This window comes from Ixodes scapularis, unplaced genomic scaffold (genome assembly GCF_016920785.2).
Source record: "Ixodes scapularis isolate PalLabHiFi unplaced genomic scaffold, ASM1692078v2 PGA_scaffold2__306_contigs__length_199485367, whole genome shotgun sequence".
NCBI lineage: Eukaryota > Metazoa > Arthropoda > Arachnida > Ixodida > Ixodidae > Ixodes > Ixodes scapularis.
Genome location: NW_024609857.1, coordinates 22,255,473 through 22,272,474, shown reverse-complemented (window position 1 = coordinate 22,272,474; position 17,002 = coordinate 22,255,473). Strand labels below are relative to the sequence as shown.

The window sequence follows — 17,002 nt, the reverse complement described above, 5'->3', positions numbered from 1 at the left end:
GGAAGGAAACTGGCCTGATTATATCTGCCATGTTACATAGCATAGCGTGACTACCAAAATTTTCAAATCTGTTTGAATTAACCGGAAGTATGAAATATCAGAGTTTGAATTATCGCGAGCCTATTGTATCAATTACTTTCTGCAGCAACTTTGCACTTAACATTGCAATAAAGTGATTTTTAGGCTACCGTAAAAAACCGGGCAAGCGCCCACTCAAAATTTAGAGATAATCGCGAAAAAATGGGGGATGGGCACTTGTCCGGTCATCAATTTTACAAATAAATGTACTGTGCATACTTTTTCATATTTTAGAAATTTGGATATGGGCGTTTAATGTGCAATGGGTGAATGCGCGGTATTCTACTATAAATTCATTTTTTCGGACTGCTTGATTAATCTGAGCTTTGCATGATCCCCATCGAGTCCGAAATATTGGTCGGTGACTATCAAACTTAAACACAATGGTTACACACCACAGGTCCCGAGGACCAGGACATCAATGAGCTGGCCTTCACCTTGTCCTAGGCACCAGCGGAACACAATGGGCGGGACCCTGGGTCACTGCACCAGCCGGCTCATGGATGCCGTACTGTATCCTGCACGGCACTGCGTGTGGCTGAACTGGCCAAGCAGAGGGTCATTGCACGACTTTTATGAGGCGTCGCTAGCCATTGCAAGTATATATTTTGGACACTCATGTCTGGTAATGTACTTTGGTACTCTACAACAGAACAGATTTGGTGGCGGTTCAGTCTTGCCAATGAGGCCATTTTGAAACGGAACACATTTAGTGGCAGCTCGGTTTCTGACTCGGCGGTCTTGCAGCAGTGTCTAGACACGGCACAAACCTCTTTGTACTTCATTGTCAGGGCTAGTGTAATTTCTGCAATGCTGTCAAAGCAACTTCTGTACGCGAACAAGATGCAAGACGAAGCCACATGCTCGTGCCCAGTGTACGACTACATGTACTCATGAGCACTCGTGCCCATGCATAGTTCATTTCGGCGTTGCCACTTGACGCGTCCATGCACTCGCTGCACCTTGAGAATCAAGTGTGCACCACAATGCACTCCTGTCATGCATCACTCACAAGAGGAACGAGAGCAGACAACTGGGGTTTTTCCGCCATAAGAGACGGGAGAACCGAAAAAAAAGGAAGCATGTCCTACGGGCAACAAAATCTGACGCGAGCTGGGCTATTTATTCTGTGAAGCAAGCAATCAACAACCTGTGCTTTATTTGCAAGTTTTCAGTCATTTTGTTGCTGCACGGACGTTGAAATACATTAGTGGATAAATAAAGGTTCAGAACAAACGTCAGCTACTGCGAGATCTCTGTCGCCATCCGTGCGGGGGTGGAAAGTTTGGACGTTAGTTGACAAACCTCACCCGCCCCCTGTCCATCACCTGACCCCTTTCTGCGAATGTGGCTCTATGCAAAAGAGCGTGATCATGTGGCGAAAGATTCAAGTGCTGCTGGCCCAAAGAGCACATAGTTTCCACAGCACTGTCAGCTTAGGGGTGCACAGGATAGTCGGCTTAGGGGTGCACTGTCAGCTTAGGGGTGCACAAGAGCTTTCAAAGGTGATATTTAATACAAAATTAGGTAGCATGTCCGGAGAAATTAAACTTTTAGTTAGCAACGCTGCCGTTGTGTTTGTTTCTTCATGCGTTTGGTTCAGGTTTGCTTTCCATTTCATGGCGTGATCTTAAAAAAATGTTTCTTCCAAAGAGAAGTTTTCTTATTTAACAGTTATTGGTACACTCTGTAGAACTCTGATAAATGTTTATTGGAAGCAATCATTTCAACTTCACAAATACTTTTTGCCCATGTTTAAGATGCAACGTGACAAATTGTTGTTTGCGTAATGGCTGCGGCATCGTCAAGCATGTCTCCGTCAAAGGCGCCGGTACTTCCATCACCCGCTCGCTTCCAGATGACATTTGCTAAAACCTCGCTTGGAAAAGAGGCGTGCCAAGTTGAGCTGAACGTTTACTACAATAATTGGGGCCAACATCGCTAGGTGCGAATTCGCACAGTTCGAAGCTCATGGGGCCTTCGCACGTTGGTGCCGTCTCTGAAACGTTCGTGGATTCAGAAGGCTGTGTTCACCGGGATCACGACGGACGAGCTGGTAGGCCATTGTAGTGAATGGAACAGAAAACATCCATTGACAACATGTCTGGTTGCGCCGTGAAGCGGAGATTTATTCGTCGATGCCGCATGGTTTTTGTGGAATTGGAGAAAAGAAACAAAATAGCTTTATACCGCCGTGCGTGATTCGTCACTCGCTCTCCGAGAGTTATAGCGTTAATAAACGTTTCCCCACGTCGTGGCGGTCACATTAGGAGCTATTGTTAACGCACGCTCGGTTTTGCAGCAAAAACTATGAATTAAAACACTCACTTTGCTTGCTCTTTCACTTTTATTTACCGATTTATAAAACCCTGGCCTGCGCGTTCTGCATGCGAGCAGGAGTATGCGGCGAACTTCCAAGCAAGCAAGAGTGTTTTGGTTAAAGTCAAGGTTCGATTGTTACCGCTTACCTGAATTGTTGAGTGACTTAAAACGTGTAGATGGGTTTCTGTGTGCCACAAGTAAAGCAAAGGCTTCTGCGGACCCTGCTTCTGCTCGACGGGTAAAGCTATCTGCGTAAGCCTATCCCACACAGAAAGGCGACGAAACCGTCGCGCGTCGATCTCACAACTCCAGAATGCTCCAGCGTTCCGTAATAAGCGAAGAACATTACACAAAGTCAGGTATGCTAATCGAAAACAGCAGATGCGATCGGTCCATCCCCAGTGAGCCCGCCTATACCTTCCTGCCGGCGCCATTGCAACCCGCGCACTGATACCGCTGATACGCATTTGAGGAACAAGCTGACGTCACTTCTAAACATGAGCTTGATTGGCTCTGGCGGTCCGTAGCTTTGGCTCGGGGTCCAACGTAAGATGAAACGGAGTATATCGGTATACTAGCTTTAGGTCTACCCACTAGTCATTCCAACCAGGGCTCTGTGTTCCGACGTCCCCACACTCTCTCGTGTCCTCCTCTTCTCAGTGTTTTGGTACATACTCAAGTGCTCTGCATCATGGACAGATCTTTTTTTTCTTTTTTTGGAGGGGGGGAGGGGGGGTGACCCAGGTAGCACCAAAACATTATAATAATGTTATTTTTTTGTTTGGCCCAAATGTTTGAAATATGTCCTTAATGTCATTTTATTTAATATTTCCACAATGTTTATCTGTTCGTTAGATTAATGTTTTTCCATACGTTATTTGAACACACAGGAAACATTCCTTCAACATAAATTTAATGTTTGCAAAACGTTAAATTAACATTGAAGGAACATTCGAGAAACACTTTTACAACCGGTATGCAACGTTTGTAAAACATTAAATTCACATCAAAGAAAATGGTACTGCTACACTAGCAGAATATCCACAAAATGTTAGAAAGATCTTTTCAGTTGACGAAGACAAAAATATTATAAATCAGACGCAACCGCTACCCATGCAGTTACGCCTCTGCTGTGAACAAGGCGAACTGCATGGGTAGCAACTGCGTCTGATTACAATACTTTTGTCTTCAACTGAAAAGTTCTTTCTAACATTTTGTGGATATTCTGCTAGTGTAGCAGTACCATTTTCTTTGATGTGAATCTAATGTTTTATAAACTTGCATACCAACAAAACTGCAGGTAGTCAAAGCTGAAAGAAGGGTGTTGGAAAGGAACCTCCTTGAAACCCAACGACAGGCAGTGTTTCACTACAGACATGGCTTTTCTGAGGGCTGAAAAAGCTAAGACTTGCAACAAAATATTGCGTCCTGGGTCTTCGAGGAGGTCCTTTTTCACATACATAGCAATGTTTTCCAGAAGATGAACCACCGGACTCCAGTGCGCAATACACATAACGGGAGAGAATTGACTGTATGCACCTTTTGAAGAAGCTTGATCGTAGCATGTCCGTTAACTGAGGAAAAGAATGTTTGTGAAAGGCACAATATTGCACACTATTAACAAAAACGCTAGAATTAACAAGCTCCTTTTCATCACAGCACATATTGAGACGAAATAATTGCAATTTACTACCCTTGCAAAGATGAAATCAGTCAGGTACATGTACTAAAACATTTATTGTTTCAAATTAAACCAAAAGCATATACATACGAGTAAGGATGCTGCTAGACTCAGCTGTTAAAATGACAAGCCAATAACTTAAGACAAATCTGTATGTACTACAGAAACAAGCTTGAAACTGAGTAGAAGTGGTGACTAGAGCGGGTGAAGCTTGAAGCTGAGCTAGTTGGCTCATTGCTCTATATAGTGCCAGCTGAACATAAAAGAAGGGTTAGAGAGAGAGATAAGAAAGGCATACACCGCTGGACTAGGAACTGTTTCATCAGATCATCTTTCTCTTCATCTACATTGAGTTTCACTTCCTCTTTTTTTCTTATCTACATTGCATTTGATTTAATTGAGGAGTTCTTCTTCTAATCTTATACCCAAGCATCTTCTCATCTTCCATCTGTCCGCCATAAGTGCGGCCCTCTAAGGTACTCAACTTCCTTGTTGTGTAGTGCGATGGAAGGCACACACACACACTCGTCTGCCTTTGCGTCAATAGCAAGGGCCTCCAGGATTTCTCGAGTGAACTTGTGGCGGTTTCTTGCTAGGATGGTTAGGCTAGAAAACTCTGGTACACACCGGCACATGTGACAATGGGCGGGTAGGTCCCCTGCTGCAGTGGTGGCCTTCACCGAAGCTGCATGTTCCCTAGTCTGGTCACCGATGCACCTTCCCGTCTGTCCAATGTAACATTGACCACATGACAGTGGGATTTGGTACACAACCTCCTTCTCACATTCGGTGTGCTTGGTCTCGTGAGATACCTTGCAGTTTGTCTTCTCCTTGTTGGTCCCTTTGTTTACATGATGGAAAGTTGCACACAAAGAGACGAGGAAGGAACACAGAAGACAGACAGCACGATTCATGACAGGGGACATCGACACCAGGGGGTCGAGTTCAGTCGCAGAGGAATATTCGCAAAAAGGCAAGTTCTCTTTCGCTCATGCAACCGACGGCTGACTAACGCAGCGATCGGCCAGACTCAAGATGGTGAACGCCCTGAGCACCTCGCGCGTTTGTTTTTCATTAAAGCGCCCAATGATTGAGGTTTTTTCTAAAGATGGTGTGCAGATAGAGGTCTTACAATGCACCAAAAGGTTGACCTCATACAGTTTATGATTGTGCTCTCGCAGCCAGTCATTCGAACACTGTCTAGTCTGTCCGACATAGCATCTTCCACAGGAAAGAGGAATGCTGTATACAACGCTCGATGAACAGGAAAAAAAAGGCTGCACATGTTTTTTGTGGCACGTGTTTTTTATAATTTGTTCTCTTTGGCGCAGACCTTAAACAAATTTGTCATATTTTTTTAGGGGCTGATATTACTGTGGGCACAGCACACCTACTTGCCACTTGTTTTAGATTGTATCTACACAAGATATCGCATAATCTAAAACAAGTGGTAAGTAGGTATGGTGTGCCCGTAGTATTATCAGCCTCTAAAAAGATGTGACAAATTTGTTCTAAGGTTTGCGCCAAAGCGAAAAAGACACGCGCCACAAAAAACATGTGCAGCCTTTCACTCCTCGTTCATTGAGCGTAGTGTACAGCATTCCTCTTCCCTGTGGAAGATGCTATGTCGGACAGACTAGAAAGTGTTTGAATGACTGGCTGCGAGAGCACGATCATAAACTGTATGAGGTCAACCTTTTGGTGCATTGTAAGACCTCTATCTGCACACCATCTTTAGAAAAAAATCTCAATCATTGGGCACTTTAATGATAAACAAACGCGCGAGGTGCTCGATGCGTTCACCATCTTGAGTCTGACCGATCTCTGCGTTAGTCAGCCGTCGGTTGCTTTGAGCGAAGAAGAAGTTGCCTTTTTGCGAACACCTCACTATGACTGAACTGTTTACCCCCTGGTGTTGATGTCCCCCGTCATGAATCGTGCTTCATCTTTTCTTTCTTCACTTAATATACCAGAGTTGCGAGTATGCGCCTCTCTGACTTCTGTGTTTTTCCCTTGTCTCTTTGTGTGCAATTTTTCATCATGTAAACAAGAGGGCCAACAAGGAGAAAATGAACTGCCAAGTACACCAAATGTGAGAAGGAGGTTGTGCACCAAATCCCATGTCATGTAGTCAATGTTACATTGGACAGAAGGGAAGGTGCATCAGTGACTAGACGAGAGAACATGCAGCTTCGGTGAAGGCCACCACAGCGTGCAGAGCACCTACCTGCCCATTGTCATATGTGCCTGTGTGTACCAGACTTTTCTAGCCTAAACATCCTGGCAAGAAACCGCCACAAGTTCACTCGAGAAATCCTGGAGGCCTTTGCTATTGACGCAAAAGCGGACAAGTGTGTGGGTATACCTTCCATCGCACTACACCACAAGGAAGGTGAGTATCTTAGAGGGGCCGCACCCATGGTGGACAAATGGAAGACGAGGAGACGCTCGAGTATAAGACTAGAAGAAAAGGAACTCCTCAATTAAATCAAATGCAGTGTAGATAAAAAAGAAGAGAAACTCAACGTAGATGAAGAAAAAGATGATCTGATTAAACAGTTGCTAGTCCAACGGTGTGTCTTTCTTATCTCTCTCTAATCCTTTTATGTCCAGCTGGCACTATATACAATTGCCATGTGTAGAAGCAGTTAGAAAAACTTGATTACTAAAACGGTATCGTATTAAAGAAAAGCCGGAAAGGACTGACTAAAGCCTGTCACTAGACTAGAACAGAAGTCGAGACATTAAATAGGCCTATTGCCGCTTTAAAAAGTAAAATATGACAATAGAATATGAAATAGGCTGAAGAAACTCTAGAACAGGACTAGACAGAAAAAAAAAATTAAAACAAACAGACTTTCATCTTCCCAAGTCAAACCACAGTAAAGCCTGTCACTAGACTAGAACAGAAGTCGAGACATTAAATAGCCTTATTGCCACTTTAAAAAGTAAAATATGACAATAGAATATGAAATAGGCTGAAGAAAGTCTAGAACAGGACTAGACAGAAAAAAAAAAAATTGAAACAAACTGATTTTCATCTTCCCAAGTCAAACCACAGTTTCTGTCGATGGGATGTTTTCGACTTTTCTGGCTGCAAACAAAACAAGAAAATAATTAATACAGAGTGCCGGAAACTAAATTTGAGGTGGCAAATGATCATAATACGTGGAAAACATAACAGTGTAGCTTAATTCGAAATTTAGCTTTGTGACAATGGTTTGCAGGTTTGGAAACCCCTCAAGAAATTAGGGTGTACTAGAAATATCCTAGTGGGAAAGAGAGTTCATATAGAGCCGCAAAAAGGCTGACCTGATTTCCCACATAACTACGAACTAAAAGAAAATGACAATCTTGTTCAAGTGCTTAAAACAGTGAATTGATTGCAAAAAACAAACAAAGTAGCAAACACTTATGACAAGAGACAACACAGGTACATCTCTCAACTAGCAAAAATAAAATAATGCCTTGTGGTAGTTTATTGATGTTGCTAGTTGAACTGTACACCCGTGGCATCTCTTGTCATAAGTGTCTCTCTTTTGTTTGTTTCTTAACTCCCACCAACATGCTATCAAATCCTTTAATTTGTTGTTGAGTCACTTGTACCTAGTAGTTGTCAGTCCTCCTGCTCAAGCAAACCAACATTGAAACACGCGACAAAATACACCTTGTGACGACCCGGAGCTGAGCTTGTTGGTGCAGCGCTTGTCGATGGGGCCAAATGAACCTACAGCACAAAAACAGGAAGAGAGAAAATGAGACAAACACAATGCCGGACTAACTTCATCCACATACTTTATTTACAAAAGAACCAGTTGGCCCCGTCTGGGGCCAACCTGCTCCTGTGTAAATGAATAAAAATGCACTCCATTAAACAGTTTAGTCCAGCATCGTGTTTGTCTAATTTTCTCTGTGTTGTCATCTTGTATGTTCAGCTGGCCTCACCCAATAGCAACACACAATCAGTCCCACAAACGGCTGTCAGAAATACTTTTACTGCCCTATTTTCTAGGAAAGCAAGACAAAGAAAATCAAGCTGAGTGCAGAACTTTCTTATTCGGCTGCTACATTCTGTATGTTAGAAAACCAATTTTTACTTTTTTCCAATAAGAAATTATTGTAAACAAAGCTTCCTTCGTTATTTTGTAGTTGTGCTCACTGCTTCTGCTGGTGCATTTGATTGGGAGGGGCAATGATACAAGTGAGCATGTACTATTGCAATACATTGCAATATGAACACAAAGCGCATAACTTTCAGTACACTGCTTACACACCAGGCACCAGTCAAGGCATTCAAGAGTTGGAGATTAATCTAGTGTCCTTGGTCGAACTACACATGTGCAAGCTTCGCTGGCTCGTGGCCAGTTTGTGCAGCATTTGTAGAAAGCCACAAGCTCTCTTCTTTGTATTTCAATGTATAGCGATAGTACAATAGAACTCTTCGCTGTGTTACAGATCTCATGCATGGTTTACATTCTTCATTTTGTAAGCCTCAGGAGATTTTTAGATTAATCATCAGCTTCAATGTATTTGTATCCTTCCTGCAAAGATTAGGTTGTTGCTTGCCTTGAGCACGGAGCCGGACGTTGGCGAAGCGCAGCCAATCACCAATGGCGCGGCCCATCTCGTCGTCTGTTGCAGTTTTGCGGGTTACACGTACAGCAGCTGAAAAAAATATGCACAGCTATCAGAAGTTTTATAACGATCACTGTAAAGTAATACTTAATAATAAAAAAAAAAAAAAGACGGGTGCATGCAAGCACATTACTCTCCATAGTGTAGACAGTGATACAAAAACATTACTCTTACCATAGATCAGGCTAAAGATCTTCAGTTTCCCGGCTTCTTGCTTTCCGTTTCGCCCGGTTCTGTTGTAGAAGACGGCAACTTCATCTCCGACAAGTTTCTTAAACACCGTTTTTGTTGTAGAGGCTACATCTCTACCTCCAATTTGGCCAAGCTCTTTCACCTAGAAATCAAAAGTTATCCACAATAAGCCACACATAAAAGCTTCTCTTGCTCAAAGAACAGAAGAAAGATGAAAAACAATGACTATTTCAGTACATGTATGTTCTGGATAATAACCTTTGGCTGTAACGCACAACAACTTGAAACTTACTAGCTTTGCAAAAATGGCTTCATTTTTTAAGCTAGCCTCCAGGAAGGCAAATTCCTCTCTTGTCTTCACTGGATAGACTGGAAGGTCTTCTGGATGGACTGGACCAGCCATGGCAGTAGGGTCATCAGCATTCACATGCATCTGTATTCTGGCCAACATTGTAGCCATGCTTGTCAACTGTGCCTTAATACACTCAAGTTCCCTAAGAACTGTGACCAAAGCTAAAAAAAAAAAAAAAAAAGAGCAATACGTTAGAACCTTATCAATATTGAGTGTTCCGATAAAGATGATAAAAAAACAAGCCTTTATTCATTTTCAAGGTGACAAGGAGTTAATACTTTAATCGCTTAAAGCTGTAAGAGCATTAAAGATACAGAAACTTTTCTCTTGTTGCTCACGTTACCGAAGCACTTAGCTTAATTACACAAACAAATTATCCATTCTTACAACGTGCAGCATGCATCAATGCTGCAAAGCAACAAGGCTAAAGTTTTTTTTTTTTTAAACAGGACATGCCTCAGCCAGGGTTGTAAAGCACCTAGGTACAAGTAACTCGAAATCGGTATCTAGGTACCTTTGTTGTACCTGACATAAAAACCTAGGTACTTTCATTTTTCGGTATCTGTATCTGTACAGGGTTGGAACTCATGAAATGTACTTGGGAGGAGCCACGGGAGCAGCTGAACCTACATTCTGGAGCAGGCTAGGAGCAGCTCAGATAAGTTTTCACTGCACTTCAGTTTATGTCTTAGTAATTACATGCGCGAATCACGTGACGTGCGCAAGCAACGAACGTGCAGTTGCGCGAAGGAACAGGGCAATAAATTTCGAATTTATCCTATTGTGTAACTCAATAACGAAGCAGCAGACTATGATTAAGCGTAGTTATCATATTCGAGGCGATAAGCAGGAGCAAGGTTAAAGTATGCCAAGCAGATCTACCGCTTGCATGAGAGCTGCTGGCCGGCAAGGTTTCGGATTGGACCGCATTTCAGTTCTATCAAATCACGATTTATCTTGTGGGAATGCGGTTCCAACTTTTAACGATGAAGTACTAACAGGAATCTTTTGCTCCTGTCTTCAACTGGCTGAAGTCTGGATCCCGGGCCGCAGAGCCTCAGGCAATCTGACTCTTAACGACTCGACCTCACTTCTGCTGACGTGCTTAAAGGGCAACTCCGCTTCATTTTTGGTTTTGAAAAAACAATGCAGTCCTCTTCAGTATCGCCTAGGAAGACCACGAGTGAAATGTTACGACGCAGTTCTGTCTAAATGTTTCTTAAACGGTCCGGCAAACTTCGCAACTCGCCAAGTTGTCGAAATCGGCTGACTTGAGCGGGCGATCAGGCGCAACCAACAGCGCAGTCAAGGCTATGGCATGGGCGGAGCCAACATTGAGCTAAACGTCATTATCATGGCCCCCTTTTGCTTGTTTTCACTTCTCCGCGCGAGCGTAGCGCATGACGTCAGCAACGTTGCCTCTCGGCGCTCAGCGGTGTCCACATGATTGGTGTAACGCGCCCGCGCAGCGCGTTTCTTGGGAGCCGTCCGGCCGCCCGCCGTTACCGCCGTCTTCCGCGTCACAACCGCCGTCGTCGTCTCACCGATTGTGATTATTGTCTCTCGGAGTTTCATCCACACCACGGACACCATGTGCGCAGACTTATGCCGCAGTTGTGCAGACGTCGTCGAATGCCGTAGACACCAAAACGTGGCGAAGAGTGCGGTGCAGACGACACTCGCGCCTGCCACACGCCCGCCCCAATCCCGCCCGTCGTTGGGCCGAGGATCACGTGACATCTCGTACCACGTGATGGCCATGTACTTGGCGGCCCGAGGCCAATGTTGCCGGGCAGAGCCGAAGTTTCGGTTTCGATTTCAGCTCGTGTTTAAAATTAGATTTAAAAATATATAGCCCACTTTTCGCAAAGCAAACAACGTAGTGTGTTTTACTAGGGCTTTTTAATTCGAAATCACTCATTATCCCGAAATCTTCGGAATTGAGCGGAGTTGCCCTTTAACCGCTTATGGTTGAAGGATAACAATCCAGAAGCAGGTGGTGTAGCGCTTGGAGTCTGACCCCCAATTTTTTTCGTGCGCTTCTGACTCGAGATACACAGGGAGAATAAACAGAGCAAAGGAGTGCAAGGCCGACCAAGCTAAATGCGCTCATTGTTGCGAATCGGGTCGATAAAAACCGGAACCAAGACAAAATACAATTCTTTTGGTGCATAATGGCACGAGGTATTGGCTGTGGCGCAGTTTCCACAACATGTTTCAGGATGGCGCAGACATATGCGTCTGGCGCAAATGGTACAGCTATTCCACCCCTGCTGTATTTTAGGTACATTTTCCAGAAACTTGTAACTAAGTGAAGTTACTTTTTACAGGTTCATGTGTCAAAAGTGCACATACATCCTAACTCTTCTGTCAGTCACAAAATATACTTGCCTTTGCTTGAAGGTTCAGCAGAGCAGTTCAAAGAAGATGCACTTTTTGGTCTTCCTTTGGGCAACACCAAGTCATCTGAAAAACCACAAGCAATGCATAAGTAATAACAAGGATGAGCAGTTGAACTGCTATGTCACAGTTGCGTATTTCCTTGGATGGGAGTACAAGGCTGTCAAACTGCAAGCTGCAGTGTGCTTTATTCTGGAATCCTTTCTTCTTTTTTTTCTTGGGGAAACGCGGAAAGGGGCGAAGGGGGGGGGGGAGTCCTCTTACGAGGGATCCGCGAGCCGCACTTGGACCAGCAAAGAGCCGCATGCGGCTCGCGAGCCGCGGTTTGCCCACCCCTGATCTATACCATGCCCATACTGTACACTATGCGACGCTGTTAGCACAAACACAACATCGTCGGGTTTACTCGCTTTACTTACACAAATCAGGTGATATCACCAAAATTACTAATGCGGTGAAAAGGGCCCATAAGGGTTTCACAGCTTGAGCAAAGCACAAAAAAGCGCCGATGTCATGTTCATGCTAAAAGTGTCGCACTGTGTACATAACAGCCTGCACGTGGGTCTAGGAAGGCCTTTTCTCAACTCTAGATTACAAACATTCGAAGTGTGAAATACATGATCTGTAGTTTTGTTTTGATTACCTTGTGCATTTCACTTTATCACTAGTATTTGTTCATGTAAACCATTTCCTTCAAAACACGTGTAAGAAAAAAGGACTTGCCACCATCAGTTTGGCCTGCTCCTCCACAATGTGCTCCACTTTTTCTTTGAAGAGGTGGTGGCGGTGGGGGCTCAGCGAGAAATTCAATGTCACCTTCTGGAGGTGGTTCTTCAGTTACTCCCTCCTCATCGCTGCTGTCAGTGAGGTAGTCATCGAAAAATGTCGGAGGTCGCCGTATTCTTTTTTGCGATGTCTCTGCTTCCGATGTAAGGTCGGACTCTTCCTCCGCCTTTATGGACCTCTTGCGGGCAACTTCGTAACTGTCTGCAAGTCAGATGTTATGTAGATAATGAATTAATAAAAAATGTGCGTTGAATGTGAGGCATTATATTTTGCTGAGTTTTGTCTAAGCTGTACGTAGCTTCTGCTAATGAAGCATATGCTGCCTTTTTGTAGCTATCAAGCTGTTACCAATGTGTCCTATTAACATAGGCAGTGGGAGGTCTATAGTACCGTTACCATAGTAACTAAAAAAAGGGAGTCAGATATGATATGTACTTTAAGAATTATTTCACAACCAAACCCCCTTCTCTTTTGTAGATTCTGCGAAAGTGTGGATTGTAATAACTTTCAATAGAGCAGTGCTCTCTTCAGAATGAAAAAAAAAAACTAATGGCGTTCAGGGCGGAGCTTACCTGTATATGACATGACCCTGCAGGCAAATTTTGGCCAGTCTTTGCCTGGCTCCGTTCTGTCCCTCACTGCACTGTTCACTTTTGCAGTATTTTTAAACGGTGGCCAGGGAGCTGTCCCGTTCTTAATCCAGCGTGTTGGAACCACGGCCACGTCATCAGTCTTCATAAAATGGGCGACCGAGAACATCTAGAAAATTCAATTTGAGACCGTCAGTAAAGAGCATACCTACAAGTTTTATGAAGTAACAAGATTAGGGGTGTGCAAATAGTGATGTAACCAAATCAAACATGAATCGAATATTGATGAAACCAAATAAAATATGAATGCTGTGTACATGGTTTATGAAGGTGAAAATTACTAAAACTAAAACAAAAGAAAACTCATGATGTGTTTGGCATTTGTATTGATAGATGGCGCTCCCTCCTTATCGCAACGGCTCGTGACCACCGTGGTTTGTTAAAATGGGCATAATCTTTTTGAAATGTACCTTCGGTTAAAAAATAAATGCGGACAATAAAAGCAAAACTTAGAGTAAAAAAAACGTGTCTGTATAACGGTGGCGCTTTTGCTGTCAACGGATTTCGTCTGCGTGTCGTCTGCTTTCTTTCACTGGTCGGCTGCAACTTCGGAGGCTGCTCCCGACGCCATCTATCGATACGAATGCCAAACACATCCCGCTAATGAACCCCTCTCGTTTACGTCGCTGCCCGCCGTAGACCCTGGCAAGTTTCTTGGCCTTATTTTTTACAGAACGAGAACTACGCTTTATAATTTTACAAGAAAAAACCGACCTGTGAAATACACCGCTGACGAAAAGTTTAGATTGTTACGTGCAGGCATTGATTTTTACGGTCCATTTCAGATCGAGCCTGGTGGCTTGAACCACCCTATATTTCATGGGCTTTCTTTCTTTGCTAGAAAAGGAAGCAAACAAAGTGTATTGTGTTCAAAACACCCCAGTTGGCTGTTTCTCAAGACTTCTAAAGCCTGCCAGTTGACACCTTGATCCTGCTGGTCTTAAAATTGATATTTAAAAGTTTGCCAAGTCTTTCTTGCGTTTCGCAAGACACCTGCTAACAACATAGTGGTTTTCACTTGTGTAGAGCAGAGGTGCACAGACTGGAGGTTGTGGGGAAATGTCTGGCGGCTACAGAGCCTCGGAGAGCTCCAAAAATAGTTAAGGCGGGGGTCGCCGGAGGGCACTCAGAAGCTTTGGGGGTTCGCAGTCCCGAAAAGGTTGTGTACCTCTGGCGTAGAGTGTTCAGTCTTTTTATACTTGCGGCATCTTAGCTGGGATATCTATCAGTTGGGACAATAGTTACGTGTAATCACCAAGTCAAAGGATAATCACATTATCATTCATTTAAAGAGCTAAAGTAGTGAGCACACATCATGAGCAAAAGAAAACTAACCTTTTATTAGACATTCACCTTACAGCTTTTCTATTTTGGTCTTTCCATCATATAAACAGTTCTATTTATAGCAGCTTTTTTCTAATCCCTCAATTTTCAACCTACAGATGCCTTATAATCAGAAGAAATGTCCTTAAAAATCCCCTAGCAGTTATTAGCATAAAGACATAATTTATGCCAAAGACATTAGCACACACACTTTATTTTTATTCGTGATGATTATATACTCATTAAAACAACACTATAAGTGAGAGCACATTTACGGCAGATATTGCTTATCTGAGCTATCCTGTGTGCAAGAGTGGCTTAACCAAAAATTCACCCCCACAAGGAAGCCAGCAGCACTTTGATTTGACCTGTTCAACAGTCCACAAAGCATTTGCAGACGAAACCTGAGAAGCCCTGAAAGTACACAGTCCAGTTGTGTCAACAATGCCGGCATAGAAGTTTGTTAATCTCTTGAAAAACTGGCCACAGATCTTGATCTCTCCATCACGGGACACAACATTTGTTGCGACGACTACATTTCCATCTTCCATCAGAAAACATGAGTCTGGTAGGTTCACTTCCAGAACCATGCCTTGAAGAACTAGCTTGTGATACTGCTCTCCCTTAAATCCTGGAGGTGCTGGTCCGGCATTATGCGGCTTTTGCAACAATGCCTGCTGCTTCGGTGGTATTCTAGGATGCAAGTCAGCATGACTGCGCTCTTCTAAGCGTTTTACAATCTGTTGTAATGGTCGATTTGGTGACTTCAAATCTCGCTTCAGTTGACCCAGAAAGTTCTCAAACCGGAACGCAGAGAAGGAGTCAAGGTGACCGAACCTCCGCACATCAGCAGTAAGATGCAGCAGAGAATGTATGTTGTACACGTAAATGCCTTCACCGTACAGGTCCCCAGCATCAGAAACAAACTCTTCAAGCAGCTTCTCTGCAGAATCAATCTCCTCATGGCAGAGTCGTGGGCTTGACAGGATTGACACTGCAATGCTCAGTTTGAGAAAGTGCTGGTAGTAGCGCTTCTCCATGTGGTCTTTTAGAACCGCAGGACCGAAGTACAAGAGGAAGTTTCGTAGCTCAGTGGCCTTCCATCTCTCTAATTCATGAAGACTCCGGGGCTTCCGAGCCATCTCCCGAGGGGTGTGTCTCTGGAGTTTCATGAGCATTGTTGAGATGCTAGTCTGTGCACGTGGTGGGAGCTTTGATCGATGAGGTCGTCCCCGCACCCAATAGTGAAGTAGAAGCCTCCGCATAACGCCTAGGCAGACTAAATGCATATAGTCGAGGGGAAATTGGCTTACCATGCCAATCTGTAGCTCGACCAATGGGGACTGTCGATGATGGTGCCCTTCCTGATCCTGCTTTCGAAACGACTCGTCTGTTCGTAGGGGGCTGCTGACTTCTGGAAGAATTACTTTCCGGCAGCTTTCAGAGAAGGTGCCTTCTTGGGTGCACTTTTCACAACTGAAGTATCCCCCATGGCCCTTGATGCACTTCAGAAATGCCCTTGCGGGCGCATCGCAAATGAACGCATGCACTCGAACTACGCACTCCTTTCCGCCCTCGGTCACGTGTTCTTCCAGCAATGTGCTTAACCTCCGAAATGAAATCGGTAAAGGTAGTCATCCAAGTTCTCCGGCTTCTTGTCTCCAACAAACAGAGCTATGACGAAAGGTTCAGGATCGCAGCTTTCGACGACAGATGCAAGAATGGGCCAGAACTGCTTGCTGGAACTTTTCGCTATAGGCAGGCCATCAACATTGATGAGCAACGAAATGGTGTCTCCAGTGATGCTGCCTGAGCTCATCATTCGTTTTAGTGACGATTCGATTCCGAAATAGTGGGTAGAGGCCGGACGCTCCCATGTTTTTCACATTGCAAGATCTTGGTGTCCCCATTAGGCTTCTTGCGTCACTAGGCAGCTCCGGGTGATACTTCTTCAATATCTTTAAAAGCTTGCTAAGATGGGATGCGCAGGCTTTGGTCTCACGTGCCCAGGTGGCCAGCTCGCTTGCCAAAGTAAACTCATCTGCACTTGAGATTGGCAAATGAGTTTCAGTTTCTTCGGAAGCTGATGTGCTCGCGCAAGGATCTCTGGATCGTCGACTTGCGGTGCGCTCAGACCCTCCCTGGCTCCGTCACTGCTGTCGTCTGATCCGTCAACCGCAGAATTTCCATCGCTCTCGTCCGGAGCAGACTTAGAAAAAATGTCCGCAAGATGGTCGCGCACGTTTTCGGCAATAATTCTTTTCTTCTGTCGGTCGCACACGTCATCAAATGCTCGCCTCTGTCGCTTCATTTTACGAACCAGGAGATCGTTTCCTCTTAGCACCGTTCAATCACAAAGGGATATCATGCATCGCGAGTCGCGCAGTCTGGCGTAACCGAAATCGCGCGCAATCGGCGAACATGGTTGCCCACTTATCATAGTCATTGGTTGCGCTAGAAAATTTTGTCCGGATTTCGTCCGGTCATAGTGGCAGCGCTTCGCTCTTCAAAATAATAATCACTGTAGAGCCCTCAAATAATTACTCTTGTCTATTATTACCTAACCAGCCTCGCACATTCACG

At 44.3% G+C, this 17,002-nt stretch overlaps 2 protein-coding genes across 4 annotated transcripts; both read right to left on the bottom strand.

Moving 5' to 3' along the window:
* Window positions 1-6,373: 6,373 nt before the first annotated feature.
* LOC120837814 lies at window positions 6,374-13,559 on the bottom strand. 3 transcript variants are annotated; one of them, XM_042291773.1, is made up of 8 exons: window positions 13,019-13,559; window positions 12,384-12,647; window positions 11,652-11,726; window positions 9,201-9,421; window positions 8,891-9,050; window positions 8,648-8,746; window positions 7,688-7,808; window positions 6,374-7,175 (listed from the first exon to the last, which is right to left on the bottom strand). In XM_042291773.1, the coding sequence occupies exons 1-7, from the start codon at window positions 13,203-13,205 to the stop codon at window positions 7,711-7,713; spliced, it is 1,104 nt and encodes a 367-aa protein (XP_042147707.1). In that variant the 5' UTR covers window positions 13,206-13,559; the 3' UTR covers window positions 6,374-7,175; window positions 7,688-7,710. The 3 variants fall into 3 exon arrangements, with proteins under 3 accessions (XP_042147707.1, XP_042147706.1, XP_042147708.1); XM_042291772.1 differs by having other exon boundaries at window positions 6,375-7,175; window positions 7,749-7,808; XM_042291774.1 differs by lacking the exon at window positions 7,688-7,808 and having other exon boundaries at window positions 6,377-7,175; window positions 13,019-13,558.
* Window positions 13,560-14,050: 491 nt separating this feature from the next.
* Window positions 14,051-15,740, bottom strand: LOC120837812. The gene has a single exon (XM_040207418.3). It carries the CDS (start codon window positions 15,733-15,735, stop codon window positions 14,716-14,718), a length of 1,020 nt encoding a protein of 339 aa, XP_040063352.3. The 5' UTR covers window positions 15,736-15,740; the 3' UTR covers window positions 14,051-14,715.
* Window positions 15,741-17,002: the final 1,262 nt, after the last annotated feature.

What these genes read in the sequence shown, in the direction of transcription:
- LOC120837814 (XM_042291772.1), bottom strand. Translation starts at nt 13,205, where the DNA reads ATGTTCTCGGTCGCCCATTTTATGAAGACTGATGACGTGGCCGTGGTT. An exon ending in CAGGGTCATGTCATATACAG is followed by an intron (nt 12,648 to 13,018) that starts GTAAGCTCCGCC and finishes TCTGACTTGCAG; the next exon opens with ACAGTTACGAAGTTGCCCGC. An exon ending in GATCTTTAGCCTGATCTATG is followed by an intron (nt 8,747 to 8,890) that starts GTAAGAGTAATG and finishes TATTTTTTTCAG; the next exon opens with CTGCTGTACGTGTAACCCGC.
- LOC120837812 (XM_040207418.3), bottom strand. Translation starts at nt 15,735, where the DNA reads ATGGTAAGCCAATTTCCCCTCGACTATATGCATTTAGTCTGCCTAGGC.